This window comes from Tympanuchus pallidicinctus, unplaced genomic scaffold (genome assembly GCF_026119805.1).
Source record: "Tympanuchus pallidicinctus isolate F22 unplaced genomic scaffold, pur_lepc_1.0 scaffold3, whole genome shotgun sequence".
NCBI lineage: Eukaryota > Metazoa > Chordata > Aves > Galliformes > Phasianidae > Tympanuchus > Tympanuchus pallidicinctus.
The window spans coordinates 27,034,046-27,050,220 of NW_026294747.1; the positions used below are offsets into that span (position 1 = coordinate 27,034,046).

Sequence of the window (16,175 nt, forward strand, 5' to 3'; positions counted from 1 at the left end):
CATGGTACGTGTCCAGTCCAGGCAGTCCTGGAACAAAACTTCTCAAGTACAGTGGAGACAGAACACAGAAACAGAGAAGAGTGGTATTTATAAGGGTTGGGCAAATGACAATCCCCCTTCAGCAAGAGTTGGAGCAGGCACTTTATGCTATGAATGTGCTTTTCTTCCCAGAGCAGAAACACCTCCATAGTGACAGCATTACCTGAGTGGCAAAACCAAGGCACGTACAACAGACAGCTTCCTCTAAATACACACATAAATGAGATTGAAGAAGTGGAACAACAAGAAAGAGTCTTTTTCATAGCTTCCCATTTGGTGGAAGCATACATTTTCATCTCACTCCTTAAGTAACAGTAGCATGATATATACTGCAAGATTTTAAACCCCGGTTTCTCATGTTTGAATCATTTTCCATTTGGATCCTTCTGCCTTGAGAGCATTTGAAATAAAACAGGGAATATAAAATTTCTGCACAAACAATTATTTCATTCCAGAATACCATGTCTCATAACAAGATTTTAGCACTTGACACTGCCTCAAACTTGGACAGAAGTATGCAGAAAGCTCTACAGCAGCGTTACCAGCTGCCTGAGCACAGTTAGACAAAAGCAGCAACAGCCATACAACTTTTGTTTAGTCTCTGATTTAATTCCACCTAAAATATATATTAGACATCTACTTTGAGAACCCTCAGCTTTGATGCAAAGTAGCCTCTATTCACCACCACACCCCTCCCCCTCCCCAAACCTATCCCCTTGGCTACCTCTCTCAAAAGGCTGCTCAGAGTCCATAACCAACTCCCTCCTTGTTGCTTCCAGACTCTGTAAGAGGGCAGGCAGTTGCAGCTGTGGAAAAGGGAGCAAGTGTCTAAAAAGCAGGCAAGGATATTGTGATTTTAATCTTAGATTGCTTCACTGAAAGAGGAAAGAAGTAACGACCGTTGTGAAAGCTTCTTATGAGTAATTATCAGATTCCTCAGTTTGGGAATGTTTTAGTAGCTACCTGAAATATATGTTGGCCTGGGGCAAGGGGCACGAAGAGCGTGATTAGAATCTCAGTCTCTTTTTGCTCTTTCCACAACTTCACACACACACTCCCTTTTCTCCTCTCCTTCCAGCTCTAGTCTCTTCAACACAAAGGCTCCATAAATTCCCCTACATCTTCAAGGAATATAGCCTGCAAGCGGGGGATGGAGACGGCACAGCAAATTTCCCAGATCAATGGCCATTTGAAATTCAGACATATGGCTGAAGCCCTACAGCTGCATGTGTTAATTACCACACGTGTCCCCTGTAAAGCAGTCTGTTAAACACAAAAAGAAAACAGAAGAAAAAAAAAGCCTTCCAAGGGATTAAGCAAATAGTCTAAATTTTTGACCCTGCTCCCCCAGACACATGGCCATGTATAAGAACACAAGCTCCCTTCCTTTCTCCCTACACCTGCATGCTGAGGAAGCCCAAGACCCCTTGCATCTCTAGCCATGTGCACTGAACCTATCACAAAGTGTACGTTTACCCTTCCCGCTCCCCCTCTCCCTCCCTCCCGAGCCTCTTCTCTCGCCAGCCCCTCTCCCTTTCTCCTTTGGAGGACTAATTCCTGGCTGACAACCAGACCTAGTCTTGGGCTTACAATACGCCTTTTCATTTCCTCACTGCAAAGAGAATGGATACCTCGCTGCTACGTGTGTATTGCATATGCACAAATGAGGGAAAGCAAGAAAAAAACTTGTATTTTTCACCATTTCTTTTTGCAGTTTTGTTTTTATCTGAGATGATTTAAATAGAATGCAGATGTTTAAGTGAGCGAGTACAACTCTACTCTCGGAAATCAGTGCCCCAGCTAGTTCATCCCAGGATGTGCATTTAGTCTGAGGGAGCTTTTATGTTTGATTATGAAAATGAAAGAATTGTTCTTCTATGTGAGAGAAGGGACGGGGAAGAATGCAGGGAGGCAAATGAGCAGAGTAATTGAATTGTGCCAAAAGGCTTCCAAAGAATCCAACAAGCTTGAGAAGGAAATCAGTATATATGGAAAAATGCGTGGTTCAACAAAAATGAAACAGGGCACAAGTGGCATCTTATCCTCAAACTTAAAATATTTGTACCTTAAGGGAAGGAAGATCATTACACAAAGTAACAAGAACAGGACTGAGCTTAAGGAACCACCATCAACTAAAGGTGTTTTTGTGAGTAGTTGAACAGTCATGATGAAATCTGTCAGGTCCGTATACTTGAGAATTGTCTTGCTGCAACACCTAAAGGTCTCATCAGAATCTGAGCACATTAACATTTAATAAAAGACACAGATGCAGCCCAAAGAAACTCAGTCTGCTAGTAAAACTCCTCCCATCCCTTCCTTTTATCAAAGCATTTTTTCAATATATCTCCCTTGCTGTCAGCGTTAAACAAAATTCCAGATAAGTGCATGTAGGGAAACTATTATTCCAGCTATGTTTTTATTCCCAGGGGTACCATCTCAGGAACTTGAACAAAGACCATGGTTGCCTGTCCAGCCTCCCCATCCCTTATTTACAAGCATACGTGCTCTGCCTCTATTCAAGTTTCCCTGTAATAATTTTGTAGCTTCTCTCCCATATAGAGCAACGTTCATAGAGGTTATTGGATAAAGGACCTGAAAGGAAAGCATTTCTAGTCAGTTCAACTGAACCACTGTACCCACGATTTGGAATACATTTCCTGTTGCGTTACTCTGATTTAAGGAAAAAAGGTAATATTTAAACATTTAGATGTCTAGATTCTTCCACGGGATACAAATATTCAAACAAAGTAGGGTCACATTACGCTAGTGCAAGAATAAAGTTTCTAGCTTAATTTATCTGCACAATCCATAAATTTCTCCAGCTTATCCTCAGGTTTATTTTTAAGAACAAATAACTGCAGAAGACAGGAAGTCTAGCACTATTAATTTCAAAGTTATAATGATGCTGTTTTGTTATAATGTTATAAAGTTATAATGATGCAGGATCTTGAGAAATATATGGCATAACAACTACGACATTTTGGCATGTTGATCCAGATGCTCAAAGAGCTTATGAAGAATTTATTCTTTTAACAACTCCTAAAAAAAAGAAAAGGTGTTGAGACCACATAGCTACAAAGTACTTAAACAACAAAAACAGTCCACAGTTTCTAGAACTACTCCTTTTCTCTGCAAGCCGTAATTGGTCAGACACCAGGAATCTCTGTATAGCACATAAACAGTTAATAATACCTTAACAGATGTTGCTTAATCAATTGTTAGCCTGCTTATTAGATCTACTCACCAGGCTGCTCAATACCACGACTTAATCATTTAAAAACCTTTACAGCTGTCCTTAAGACATTACAGACCTGAGTAGCCTGTAGATTGCTATAATAACACTTGTAAACTACAATTTTATTAAGTCATATTATATAGACTAACCTACAGATTAGAACTGTTGCTTTATAGATGAAAGCAGAATTCTTACATTATATCAAACAAAATATATGTTTTAAAAAAATTTGCCTTCTGCCAATGAAACTTTCTCCAGACTCAAATTTGATACATATGTTCAGAGGCCTCAGAAAATGTCATGATAAAAAACAATTTCAGAGACATCAGCAGTGTGGGCACCCAAATGGTTTGGTTTTAAATTCTACTGTTTCTGTAACAATTTTGAAGTTGAATAGTTTTAGTTTCTAGTTTTCTAGTTTTTAACATTTTAGTTTTTAACATTTCAAAAATCTGTTTCATTTATGAGATAAATCTAGGTACTGCTTAGAACATTTGTCCGTTCTGCAAAATTGATCCACTATGGGTGGTGGTGTGAAATTCCATGCTCCTTTCCTTTCCTCAAAAAAAAAATGGATCAGGATTCTCTGGTAAAAGCTAGATTCTATCTTACAAAATCAGTACTATTGGCAAATTGCAATCTGCTATACATGTGAAATCCACTTGCTTATTACAGTTACAGGTAATTGACATTTAACATGCAAATGTGCATATTGTATACAATACAGGGACAGTCGTAAGTACTAAACTGAATTCTGAATACCTGCAAACAGACAAACCTACCGATTAAAAGTAATGATATTTACAGAACTATTTTGTATAATGAAGAAGCAAACTTCAATTCTCACCCTAAGTTTGCTTGGAAATACAAACACAAGCTAATCACCGCCTTATGTGATACAGACTCCATCCACAGAATTGTTAATCTGTGGTTCACCAAGGCCTTCTCAGGCCTTTTCCAGCATTATTGTTACATTTATTTCTCCCAGCTCTTCCACAGCCACCAGAGTTCTCACCCGGGTTCCTGAAAAGCAGCACACACATTCCTGTTTCTTCCTGCCCCCTGTTCAATTTTAATAAGGTAGACTGAGAAACTACTTCTACGTCTACAGGTCATCAGCTATCACTGCATGGTGGGACAAATCAAGCTTTTACACTTACAGAGAGCTTCACACAGCACAATGCACAGCAAATCTAATACTTTCAGGAGTAGATGGCTTACATATGCATATCTTTACTACACGGAAACACACTGTGCAATTCCTGCATGTAGGTGTATATTCTACCCAGAAAAGAAAGAACAATGTCAATCCTTGCTTAGGAATACTTCAGAAACAAACAGTTCAGAGAACATTTTTTTTTGCCTGGAAATTCTCCCTCATCCATGCTTAAAAATTAGGATATTATTTATCTTAAAATAAATAACACAAGGGATCCAGAATCGTCTTAGTAGCACTGAGGACTTAGCACCTGCCAATGTTCTGCAAGAAATTGATAACACGATGACCACCAGTTAGAACCATCACTTCTCACTGCCCTAGTAAATCTGTATTTCCCTCATCTCAGTGATGGAGGCCATGCTACACTTCTGTCTTTCCCAGAGCTACCACAAGCTGACCAAGACATCACAAAACATCTTTTCACTACTTGTCAGATCAGAGGGATGGGAATAATGGAGTGCTTGAAACCTGGTTTGTATAATAGTACAGCTCTGACCCAGGTTTGATCAGTACCTTATTGAATCCAGAAAAATAAAGAAGATAGAGTGTAAAGTCTCAAATTTGGGTCATGTCTCACCTTGATGGCCTTGTCTACTAAGTGGGATGTTTTTGTCAAGATATCATCTGTCTGTTCATACTTCTGAGACATGCTAATCCTCAGAGGCAGCACTCCCCTCCCACAAGCAGGCAGCAGATGAATTGGTGCCAGCTGCACCTGACTTCCTACCACCAGCAGATAAAGCTTCAAGGTCTCCAGGTACAAATGTTTGCATTTATTTACATTAACATAAGCCATCCTCTGCTCAGGTTTGCCTGAGGAGAGCATTCGCCCTTTACCGTTCAGTCTAATTACTGATGCAAACTAATGGTTCATTATTGATTCAAATTGCTACTACTAGTTGCACAACTCATCCATTAGCATTCTCTGGAAGTTAAGACTCTTGGAAATCAGTAGGAAGAGAGCCACAGAGTGGGCTCACTTACCCACAGCTGTAGCTGAGGTTCTCTCTGCAACTGAGCCTGCCTCTGACCATTTCGTAAGGAGGAACCCAATTCTACATTTTTAATTGACAGGAATTTTAAGTTGTTCATCTTAGGCTCCTCAAATTGCTTCAGTGTTTTCTTGTAGAAAAACACACTGTCTGCAAACTGATTGGGCAGAGTTTTCACAACTCCAAATGTAAGTGAAAGCACTGAATTCAATGCCTGCATGTAAGACAGTAAGTGTAAAACTTCTCAAACCAGATTTTACCTCTTGTGGGGCCCATCAGAGCTCACATTCCACTAACATCACCACATGTGCCACAGGCTCAGGGAATTGCAGATGCTGTTATCAGCTTTGGCAATAGGGAAATAAAGCTAGTCAAAACAAGCTTGGAACTTCATAGACTGCAAGAGACTTCATGAAAGAAAAAGAGAGTTCATACCACTCAACACTCTTCATAACAACAGACACTGATATTTCAGCCAGACCGTATTTACCTGCACTTGATTCATCTTTTAATCCCTGATTATAGAACCACACTTCCTTTCCAATTTCCTTCATTCAGTTGATATAAAATAGTATCAAGATCTCTCACACGGTGTCTAGAATAGTTACAATCACTAACAAACAACTATCCTCACCTAAATGTTCATTTCACTCCTTTTGAGACCCTCTCTCCACTATTAATTTACTCAGTTTCCAGTTTTATTCCAGAAGACTGCATGAGTTTATGGAAATAAAAATTTACAGGATTGCTTTTTTATATCCCTCCACCTCGTGATCAGCCTGCTTTTTAGAGCCTGCTTGGTGACTGAAAGGCACTACTCCTAGTTGCAATATGCCAAGTCTGCATCATTGAGTTCTAAAGCCTCAACATTCCACAGATAAAGAAAATAATTTTTCTATGTTTGCTTGTTTTGTTTCAAACGTGTGGCATAGCTTCCCTTTGGCTGGAAAGAAACAAGCTGCATTCTTTAGGCGGTGAAGAAATCCAGTTATGTTGGCTCCCAGTATGCTTGTCACTGCATCTTCATATTTTAAGAAGTTCCCAGTGGGAGAGAGAAGAGGAGATCCAGCACTCTAGGGGACAGTGTGCATCTTCCAAATCTCTCAGGCTTTCAAACTAAGTAGCAGCTGGAGTGAATTAGTGCAAGAAGCTCCTTATAAGAAAGGGCGCAAGCAGGAATAAGTAACAGACAGCAATCAGCAGGTTCTGGATATCCTAATTCTACCAAGAAACACTGCACTAATCTGACAAAAATCCTGGGCACTTTTTCCACCTGCCTGAAAGAGCAGCATGTGTCAGACTAGATGGGCTTCCTCATCCCCTAGGCATGGAAATTCCTCCCTCTTTTTCACTTCATGGTTGCTCAGTCTACCTTGAGAGAGAACAGACCACTTCAGAACAGTATTGAGTACCTTAACTTGGTACCTGAAGTCATTTGCTCAGTGACTCACCACTCTCTCACAGCACAGAGACCAGGATAAGAACCTACTTCCACCAGGATGCTGGCTGTGAGAGCAGAGCCAGCGGAAAGGGTTGCTTGGCAGCTGGAGGGTCAGGATAGCAGGGCACACAGAGCTGGGCACTGCTGGACCAAGCACTGCTTACAACCCTTACAACCTGTCTTGATAAGGACATGGACTGAAGTATTTCGAAAACATCCCCCTTGGTACAGAACAGCTGTGCACCATGTGGAAAAAAAAAAAAGTGCACCATGCAAGGAAGTAAAGAAGCAAAGAGTTTTAGCCTACTCCAAAGGGCAGTGAATGACAGGGGAGGGACAAAGACCTTATCAAGATTCAGTTCATCTCTCTGATGAACTGCAACTTGGGAGAAACATTTGCCACTGAGCACGAGGCCTCAGAGATGAAAGGGATGAGAGGTCATAGAGGGTCAGACCAGTGCTGCCACAACACCACAGCTGAAGCCAGTAAACATTTTTTTTTTCCTCCCCAAAGAGAAGCAAACAGAATCCCAAATGGAATGAATTTGATCAAATAGATAATGCCAGCTGTTTTTGAGGAGTGTCTGCTGGCACAGACACAGGCAATATAGAATAGGCAAAATCAAGCCAACAAGGTACATCTTAGCTGCAGTGCAGATCTAGCCCAGAATTACTTTAAGAATAGGAATTGAATAATAGAAGGTTCAAGTGATCTTGCATCAGCAAAAAGGCCTACAGTTTACACCAGGTAAGTTTGGGCACCTCTTTCACTGTTCTTCCCCTCCCCCACTATTGCCAGCCTTCTCCCTTACCCCACTCTCCCCCCCCAGAAAACCCCACCGCATCATCCTGAGTGCAAAATGCCACTCTCTTACCAAGTGCAGACCTTTCATTTTGTCTGTTTCAGAGTCACAGTACTAATAACTTGCTGGGCATTTTTTAGTGAATTCCACAGATGCAGAAAGGTTCTGTCTCTATTTCCAAGGAAATAGTCACACTGAACATTGCAAGTGTGCATGGAAATAGTATTAACACCACACTGCAAAATGCTGCTTCAAAACACAGCAAGGAACGCGCTGCTCATTGTCCTGCAAACTCCACACGTGCTCATTGTAAACATTAGCTTGCTATCAGCTAGATTTTTTGAAACTGCCCACAAAGGACACACACATCCTTCAGTACTATCAGCCACATTGCAGCATTCTTGCTGCAGCCATGTTTCTTCACACCTAACATAATCAAGGATAAGAGGGACCAACCTTATTTATAAAACTTTCAAGCAAACTGAATTCAGCACAGGAGAAATGGTGGTAAATGTCTGAATTGCAAGTCCTGGAGAGCCTGGGCTTCCACACTACCATATAAGAACATGTCATCACTTCCCCAGGCCCAGCTCTTCTCTGCCTTCCAACAACAGAGCATTTCACAGACATGAAACAAATCAATACTGGCTATTTTAAAGTTTTAAGTTTGGTGCCAGCTTGATTTGATTTAAATTACCTTACAGGGCAAATTGCATGGGTAACTGGTATTACATCATACAAAAAAAGCAGCAATGAAAACATGGACAACTAGAGCATGGGATTTAAAAATACAGCAGATGTTTTGTCAGCACTGTTGCCTGTTCTCTCAGACTGGATGGGGCCCTGGGCAGCCTGGTCTAGTATTAAATGGGGAGGTTGGTGGCCCTGCATATGGCAGGGGGGTTGGAGATTCATGATCCTTGAGGTCCCTTCCAACCCAGGCCATTCTGTGATTCTCTGAAGAAAGTTCCCAAGAGCCACTTCTGGAACTACATGTCAAGCCAATGACCATAAAGCCATTTCATTTTATCAGCAGTGAAACAGCCTGCAAACAGGAAGGATGTATTACTTCACATCATCTCATGCCTCCATCATGCCTATTGACCTCTAGAAACTAGGCCAAAGCACTTGGAGAAAGAGACGTATTACTGATAGCTACCCCCTTTCCCCTTCCAACATTATTTTCTTCCTCCTACATGACAGCTAACACACTTGTAAAGTCCCCCCTTTCACTTGTCACCTAATAGCCTAAGCATATCCACCTGTACTGTTTCCCAGGCAGAGCAGCCTCCATCCCAATAACTATTTTGCCCTAAAGCCTTGAAAGGTACCAACATCATACAAAGTTTATTAGCTCCATATTTCACATTCCTGTATGAATAGGACAAAGGAAATCAACTTTGAGAGTCTTAGCTATTCCCTTTCCTCCCGAGAGAGCCCATTCTGTGAGAATTTTGATCCAGAAACCCTGAACTGGAGGTATAGAGAGGAGTCCGCTGTGCAGTGAGGAAATTCCAAAATCAAATTCTATTGAGAATGGCCTAAACAGATGACAGAAGTTCCTAAAATGTGCCTCTACAAGACAGATATTATCACTGATCCAGTTTCTGCCAGACTCCTCCTCATTCTGCCCTTTCTGTATTCTTGCAAAGGGAAGACTTTACAGAAAGACTCTAAATACTCAGCTAGAAGGGCCACCAGCCTTTAAAGAAGCCAGACCTCCAGTGAACAGTATGCTTCAGGGAAGCCAGGCTGCCTGTTCTCATTTCAGGTTTCGTTACCACAAATCCCATTTTGGATCATGACAACATCAGTCAAGAAATGCTGATGAAAAAGTCAAATTCACTTTTAGACTAGGCATTTTTCACTAGTCAAAAGGGTACTGCAAACTCCCTCAAATTTTAAACCAAATTATTTCAGCTTCTGAAGGCTTTCTCAATTTCAGAAGATCTATACAGACCACGTAATAATCGCTCACAAGGATTTTATCTAATATGGAGGAGAAAGGCTTATATGGAAGCTTCCAACAGATGAACACATTCAAAACTAGAGAGGATGTAAAGTTTACATGATTGCTTGAAGCATGCTGACCCAAAGGGAAATGTTTTCCTTTTCTTGACAGCTACTGAATGCATAGGATATTTCTCCATCCACGTGATCACACTTCACGTTCCCAAAATAGGATGCCACAGGCAGCACACAGAACAGCCAATTTATGTTACAAATTTTAGATTAATTCCTTCCATTTACAGTTCTTCTGTACATTCCAGCCAAAAAAGTTCAGATGTTTTTCCCTTTGCTTCTGTTTCTTACGAAATTCTGTGTCAACTGCTTCTAATTCTAAAAGAGCAAACCAGGACTATTCAGGTAGAAAGCCTGCAAACAATACCACTCTAAAATAACACAAGAGCGACTTGCTTGTACTTCAGGCCAGACTAGCAATAGTTGTATTAATAGAATGATCACAATATGTTCAGGTGGCAATTACACAGGCCATGAGGTTTAATAGATAATTACAGGTTTACAGAGACATCCTTATCTGAAGTAAGAAGAATGCTTTAGCCTTCAAGTCTTACATTAATAGTTTTTCTTGCCTCTTTCTTTTCCTTACCTTTTTCTGAGCTCCCATAAACAACAAATAGACTGGAGAGCAGATATATTCAAAATGCATCATTGCTCTGAGCATAACAATTCCTATGAAGTGACAGTCCCAGCACAGAAATGTGTTTCAGATTAAAATCAGGCACCAAGGTAGGCATTTTCTTGCATTTTTAAGTCTCAGGGGCAATTGATTTAGAGTTAGTAGTAACAACCTTGCTTCATATATCTAAACAGGAACTACTCCCAGGAAACTGTCTTCATTCTCACCAGTAGGAGGGAGATTGCACTCAACACACTTTTTCTACTATAAGGGGAAGGTAAAAAGTTGACTATGAGTAGGGGGGTTAAGGAGAAAACGGATTGAAAAACAGCTAAAGGACATCTAAAGACAAACTTGATTGCTCATCGTGTATGCTCTAGCGGCCATTCATCCCATGACTATATCAGTGAATATAAATTGGAGGACACAGGGAAGGCCTACTAATACACAAATGAGAGGAACAGTGACACATCCAGCGCCCCACCAGAAGAGGTGAGGACTGAAGAAAGCCGTGAAAGGAAAGGTGGCCAATTCTTAATGCACAAAAGAGTAAAGTTTACAAGAGCAGATGAGTTTTAACATAGGTCTGCTCCAATAGGCCAGAAGGTTTTATGCAGATCAGTTTAAAAAAACAAAACAAAACAAAACAAACCCCACAACCAACCCATACACCTTTACAAGTACATATAAGGTCACAATCATGACTGCAAGTGTTTCCCTAATCTCTAGGGATTTTACTGAGAAAGACTTGTAGCCAACATCAAGGCAAACAAACAAAGGCTATCCTATACTGCTGTCTCTTTGGGAAGCTCTGCTTTCATTTACCATTTCTCAGCTGATACAAATACAGAGAAGAGTGAACAGTTTTTCATCCATACAGTAATGCACAAACAAACTGTCATCTTATTTCTCCTACTGTAGGGGGAGGTCTAAAAGCACGTAAGCCTCTCACACATAGAGCTTTGAAACCCAGGTTCTAAGTTATCTCAACAGACTTGGCTGGGGAACTATTTGCTATTACAAAACAATTTGCTGAGGCACAGGACTCCACTCACCTTTCCTCCCTGAGTTACCCTGGCTTGACGGTTTATCAGTTACAGAACCTAAAGTGGAAAAAAAAAAAGAAAAGAAACATTTTTAGATGCTGAAGGATCACACAGAACATGTAATATTACCTGAAAACAGTCAATTTCTCAATCTAAAAAAACATCTGTTTTACTTGCCAACAGCTTGGTTTACAATTCAGAGATCCTGTGGTTTCAACCAACTGAGACAGCATAAGGAAGTTTTATGCATTAACGTTGTGAAATTAGGATGTGGGTAAACAAGAGATCTTTAGTATTTGGATCCAGTGATTTGAAAGAGTTAACACAGCAGTGCACTAGTAAGAAACCTGGAATAAATCCAAGGACAAGAAGGAAAGATCAATAACAGTCACTTCTTTGGTTTGCAAACATCAAGAAGAACAAATCACAAACAGTTGGGGAGAGCACGCAGGGGATACAAGGGGCAGTATTCTAAAGGAAAGGGATTAAGAGGGACAACTTCCAGAAAACTGATTTCAGCCAAGCCCTGAACATCCACAGCCATCTGAAAAGAGACATTAGATAAGGTACAGCAGGTACTTGAATAGGAAACATCCTGTTTACTTAAATATACAATTAAAATTTCACATAATATATATGATTCTGCACTTGTTTCTACAGTTTTAGTGCTTCAGCGTGAATTTTTCACTAAAACTTCAGCAGAAAAGTGCAAAAATCCACAGCAAGCATTTCTTTTTTTGACAAACAGTTTTAGGAAACTGATTCTTCTATGCACCATTACCAAACAGTTCCAGTGACTACTGTCCCTTCAGGAAACATAGATCTGAAGTCGGTTTCAAGGAGGCAACTTTGACAGCACTGAGAGTCCAGTCAAGCCCTAAACTTTATTGCCTAAGCACTTGAACTTGCAGACCAGTTTAACACAGGTCTACTGTCAAATTACAAGAAGGAATCAGGTACACAATACTAGTAGCCATAGGCTAACTTATAGTGTCCTATAAAACACAGTGACTCTAGATTACTGGTAATGCAATTTTACAAACAGCTCAAGAATAAGTGAACAGATGAATAAAACATATTCTAAAACATGCTCTTCCAGATCTGGAATGGTGGACAAAAGCCAAATTCCCCTATAGATCTTACTTTCTTTCCATGTACATGTGAAACACCAAGCATCCCCTCAAGCTACAATACTTGACCCACTGGTCCACAGATATCTCCACACTCATTTTGAATACTCACGCAAGTCACTGTGTATGCTTATTACCACAACTCATCCTACAGTCAAGAAGATGCTGGAGAAGGTGAGAAGGATTAAAAAGAAAGGTTTGACTGCTACCATGCTCCCACCTAATGGGCAAACTCTGCAAGGTGTGAGAGCAGAAATGCATCAAATACCTGCAAAGTACGAACTGTCCAGCATGAAGCAAAAGGCAACAGTCCCTACATGGGATTACTTAACATGTTAGACAAGCCTATGCCTACTTTCTTTTCTTTTGTAGGGCAATGGGTCATCATTCTAGTGTCATTTCTAAATTCTCCCAAACTGCAGAAACCAGCTTCCCATCTCCCCCTGTGCCTGGTATTTGCAATGGCCACTGCAGCTCTGTTCACAGCCCGTAAAGCTAAAATCTAAACCAGGAATTTGTGCATATGAAAATATGAAGCCCTCCTCCAGCTCCACTCCTTTTGAGCTGTGGCTTGCAGTACTGAATTGTGGGGAGAAACAAAATTTTAGTTTGCTTTAAGTACAGAAAACAATGATTTGCGAATTCTGAGTGCATTTCTGCCAACCTCTGAAAGCAACATGACTCCATAATCCAACTCAGTGCAACCTAAGAGCCATTTCTTTTAAGTACAGCTTATGGAATAGGAGTTATCCCATTTGCCATTGGGGACCCCTGTTTTTGGTGTACATAGTAATACTGCAGCTTGTGCCTCAGCAACCACAAGCTTTGCTTCCACTCTGTTACCTTAGAGACTTTTCTCAGTGAGCCTTTTAAGAGCGTTAAGTACCTTTGGTGCCAGGTGGAAATGCCACAGCCCAAGCTTCCTTGAGGGTTCCAAATGCCAGCAAGCAAACAGGGAGATATAAGCAACAATTGCAGTTATAAATGGGGTAAACTGGCTGAGTCACCTGAAAAGACTAAGCACTCTGAACAGGACATGCCCACCCCATGCCCCTTCAGTTATCAAAAAAGGTATTTGTTGAAGCCACTCCCACAGTACCTGAACATACAGGAGTTTTGTTCTGTACAGAAGAGCCGCTAATAGGCTTGCCATCAGGTGTCACACACCAGCAGTATCCAGTGTAGGTATGGCACTGCACCTGTTTGATAAAGCAAAGAGCAGGCATTTCATTTCTCACTCTCTCACCCACCACTGCTGTTACAAATCACATCTCAGTAGAAGACCCAGCCCTGAAGCATCACAAGGAGAGACTTCAGAGCAAGAAAGTCACGTAGAAGAGTATTGTTTGGTGGACACGTTTTTTTTGACCAAGACTTTCTCCTCCCACCTCCCTCCCCAAAGAAGGGCTATTTTTTCTACTCCTTTAGCTGCAATTCAGGAGGTAACAGAAGTTACAGAAACTCAGCTGAGAACACTTCACTTTGGGTATGCAGCAATCATGTCTCAGCTCATCCCACCCTTTGCTAAATGTTGTTTACTATTCACTATTAAATAATCTCTCCTTGGAGTCCCATTGCATCCCAGCTGGAATGAGGAAAGGCCACCTCAGACCATTTCCACAGCCACCGCTTGAGAGAAGCGCTCTGTGGGAGTTGTGAGAGCATTCTGTTCAGTAAACACAGCTAGAAAAACACAACATTTCACTTAATACATTAACAAACTTTCTCCAGACAGATTTGAGCTCGCTCTTGTTACTATGTCAACTCAAGCAGCAGGAGCAAGATGCTTGCTCTTTGACTATTGACAAGAATTTCAGAACATTTGATGAGGGATGCATGAGCCAAAAGATGCACAGCACAAGATTCAGTTACCTCATGTTTAAAAAGCTGTATCTGAACTTAACATTTAGAATTCCCTAGCTCTTTCCATCACTGTGGAAGGACACCAGAATATCTAGCTCATATGCGAGAAAAGAAATCCTGACCTAGCCTGAGGTGCAGTCTTAGTGATGTCTATGCAGATATTATTCCTGTGGCACTGTAATTTCATCCAGCTAAACAAATCTCATTACATCTTTTGCCTCATCTTTCACAGAGCGATTAGCATTTAGAAAAAAATTGAGGATGCCATTTGATTTCTCTTGAGACAAAAGTAAATGATCATCATACAGGCATCTGTGTGTAAATACTATCAGTTTTCAAAATGTTTCCTAGTAAACACGCTTTCAGTTGTGGCCAAATCTGTGCATCAGTAATATCAGCATCCTGGAATGGTATAACAGTTCTTACACTTCTACAAGCCCTAGAGATGGCTCTATCATAGAGTTCTGATAAAGCCATGAAATTTAATCCCTTCAGAAACCTTTTAATTTTATTTTTAAGCTGTTTTCTGTCCATTCTCTGCCTTCTCCAAGGAAGTTCACTGAAGTTGATTTCCCTTTTCAGTACTCTCTCCAGAGAACAGAAGAACGATAAGGCATTTGCACCATTCCCTTCATTAGGGATCCTTCAGAACCAGAGTAGTTATTCCCCCTCTTGCTGACAGCTGGCTCTGATTCCCTAAGGTAGCGGAGTTTGTTCAGAGACTTAACGATGGTCTTTTTAAGAGGCTTTGAGTATCACATAAAACATGATCTAAGAGCAATTATGCCACAGTACCACGTGTTTATCTTGGATTTTACTAAAGCACAAAGCAATCATTTTGCCTCAAGCAAATTCACATTTAGCAGCCAAAATCAACAATACTCTCATGTACCCACATTACTAAATCCACTCTTCCTGCTATCTGCACACTTTCTTTTTTATTCTCTCAAAATAACACAAAATTGATTGCAAATTATTTAAAAGCATTATAAATATATTTAATATACTCAGAATAGAAATGCTTGGATTTCCGTATTTAATGTTTATCTTTGCTGATCCTATGCATATTATTGCATTCCCAACTGCATAAGATTCTGGCTCTACATCTGAGACCTAATAGTAAAAAAGAGCAAGATCATTACACTTTATACTATAGAAGTGTCTGCATTTTGGATCAGTTTTTCAGAACTAGACATCCCAACTCAAGTGTTTTCAAACAAAAGTACAATGAACATTGTTGGGTTTTTTAATTTCTATTAAAACTTCTATTTCTCTTCTTTAATTTCTATTTTTTTCTTCTTTAACATGAAAACGTGAGAGTATCATTTCTTCTGGAACTCCTAATATAGCTAGCATATTTTTTTAAATTCAAGTGAATTGAAAGTCCTTTAGTCAAACCTTCAGAAAATAAGAGTTGATGGCAGGGAAGTCCAAAAGGTGTACTGACAGATATAGGACAGACACTGCAACTGAGAGTATGGTATGCACTTTATTCCACTGGAAAGTTAGCTATTGCATACCAATTTATGCAATTCAAGGATATTACAGTGATACAAGCAAAGAAATGTTGTGAATAACTAAAATGAAACCTGGTCTCTGTACTGGTATGAGATAGCACCTTTCCATAAGAAATAAGAATAATAAAAAAATAATCTCAAACTGACAGCTTTCACACCAGCCACGTATTTCACTGTGGCACAAAATAACTTCCCTACAACGATCAGAAGGAGCAATGAAAACTCATCCTGTGTCTTTTCATTACTAAA

The 16,175-nt window shown here is 40.3% G+C and overlaps 1 protein-coding gene across 4 annotated transcripts in view; it reads right to left on the bottom strand.

Moving 5' to 3' along the window:
• Positions 1 to 16,175, bottom strand: part of SMOC1 (SPARC related modular calcium binding 1) — a 124,214-nt gene that overhangs the window by 53,563 nt on the left and 54,476 nt on the right. For all 4 annotated transcript variants that reach the window (XM_052693662.1, XM_052693660.1, XM_052693661.1 and 1 more), the window contains exons 4-5: positions 13,646 to 13,745; positions 11,426 to 11,473 (exon numbers count right to left, since the gene is read on the bottom strand). In XM_052693662.1, the coding sequence (XP_052549622.1) occupies positions 11,426 to 11,473; positions 13,646 to 13,745 (148 nt within the window). The remainder of the gene's footprint in view (positions 1 to 11,425; positions 11,474 to 13,645; positions 13,746 to 16,175) is intronic.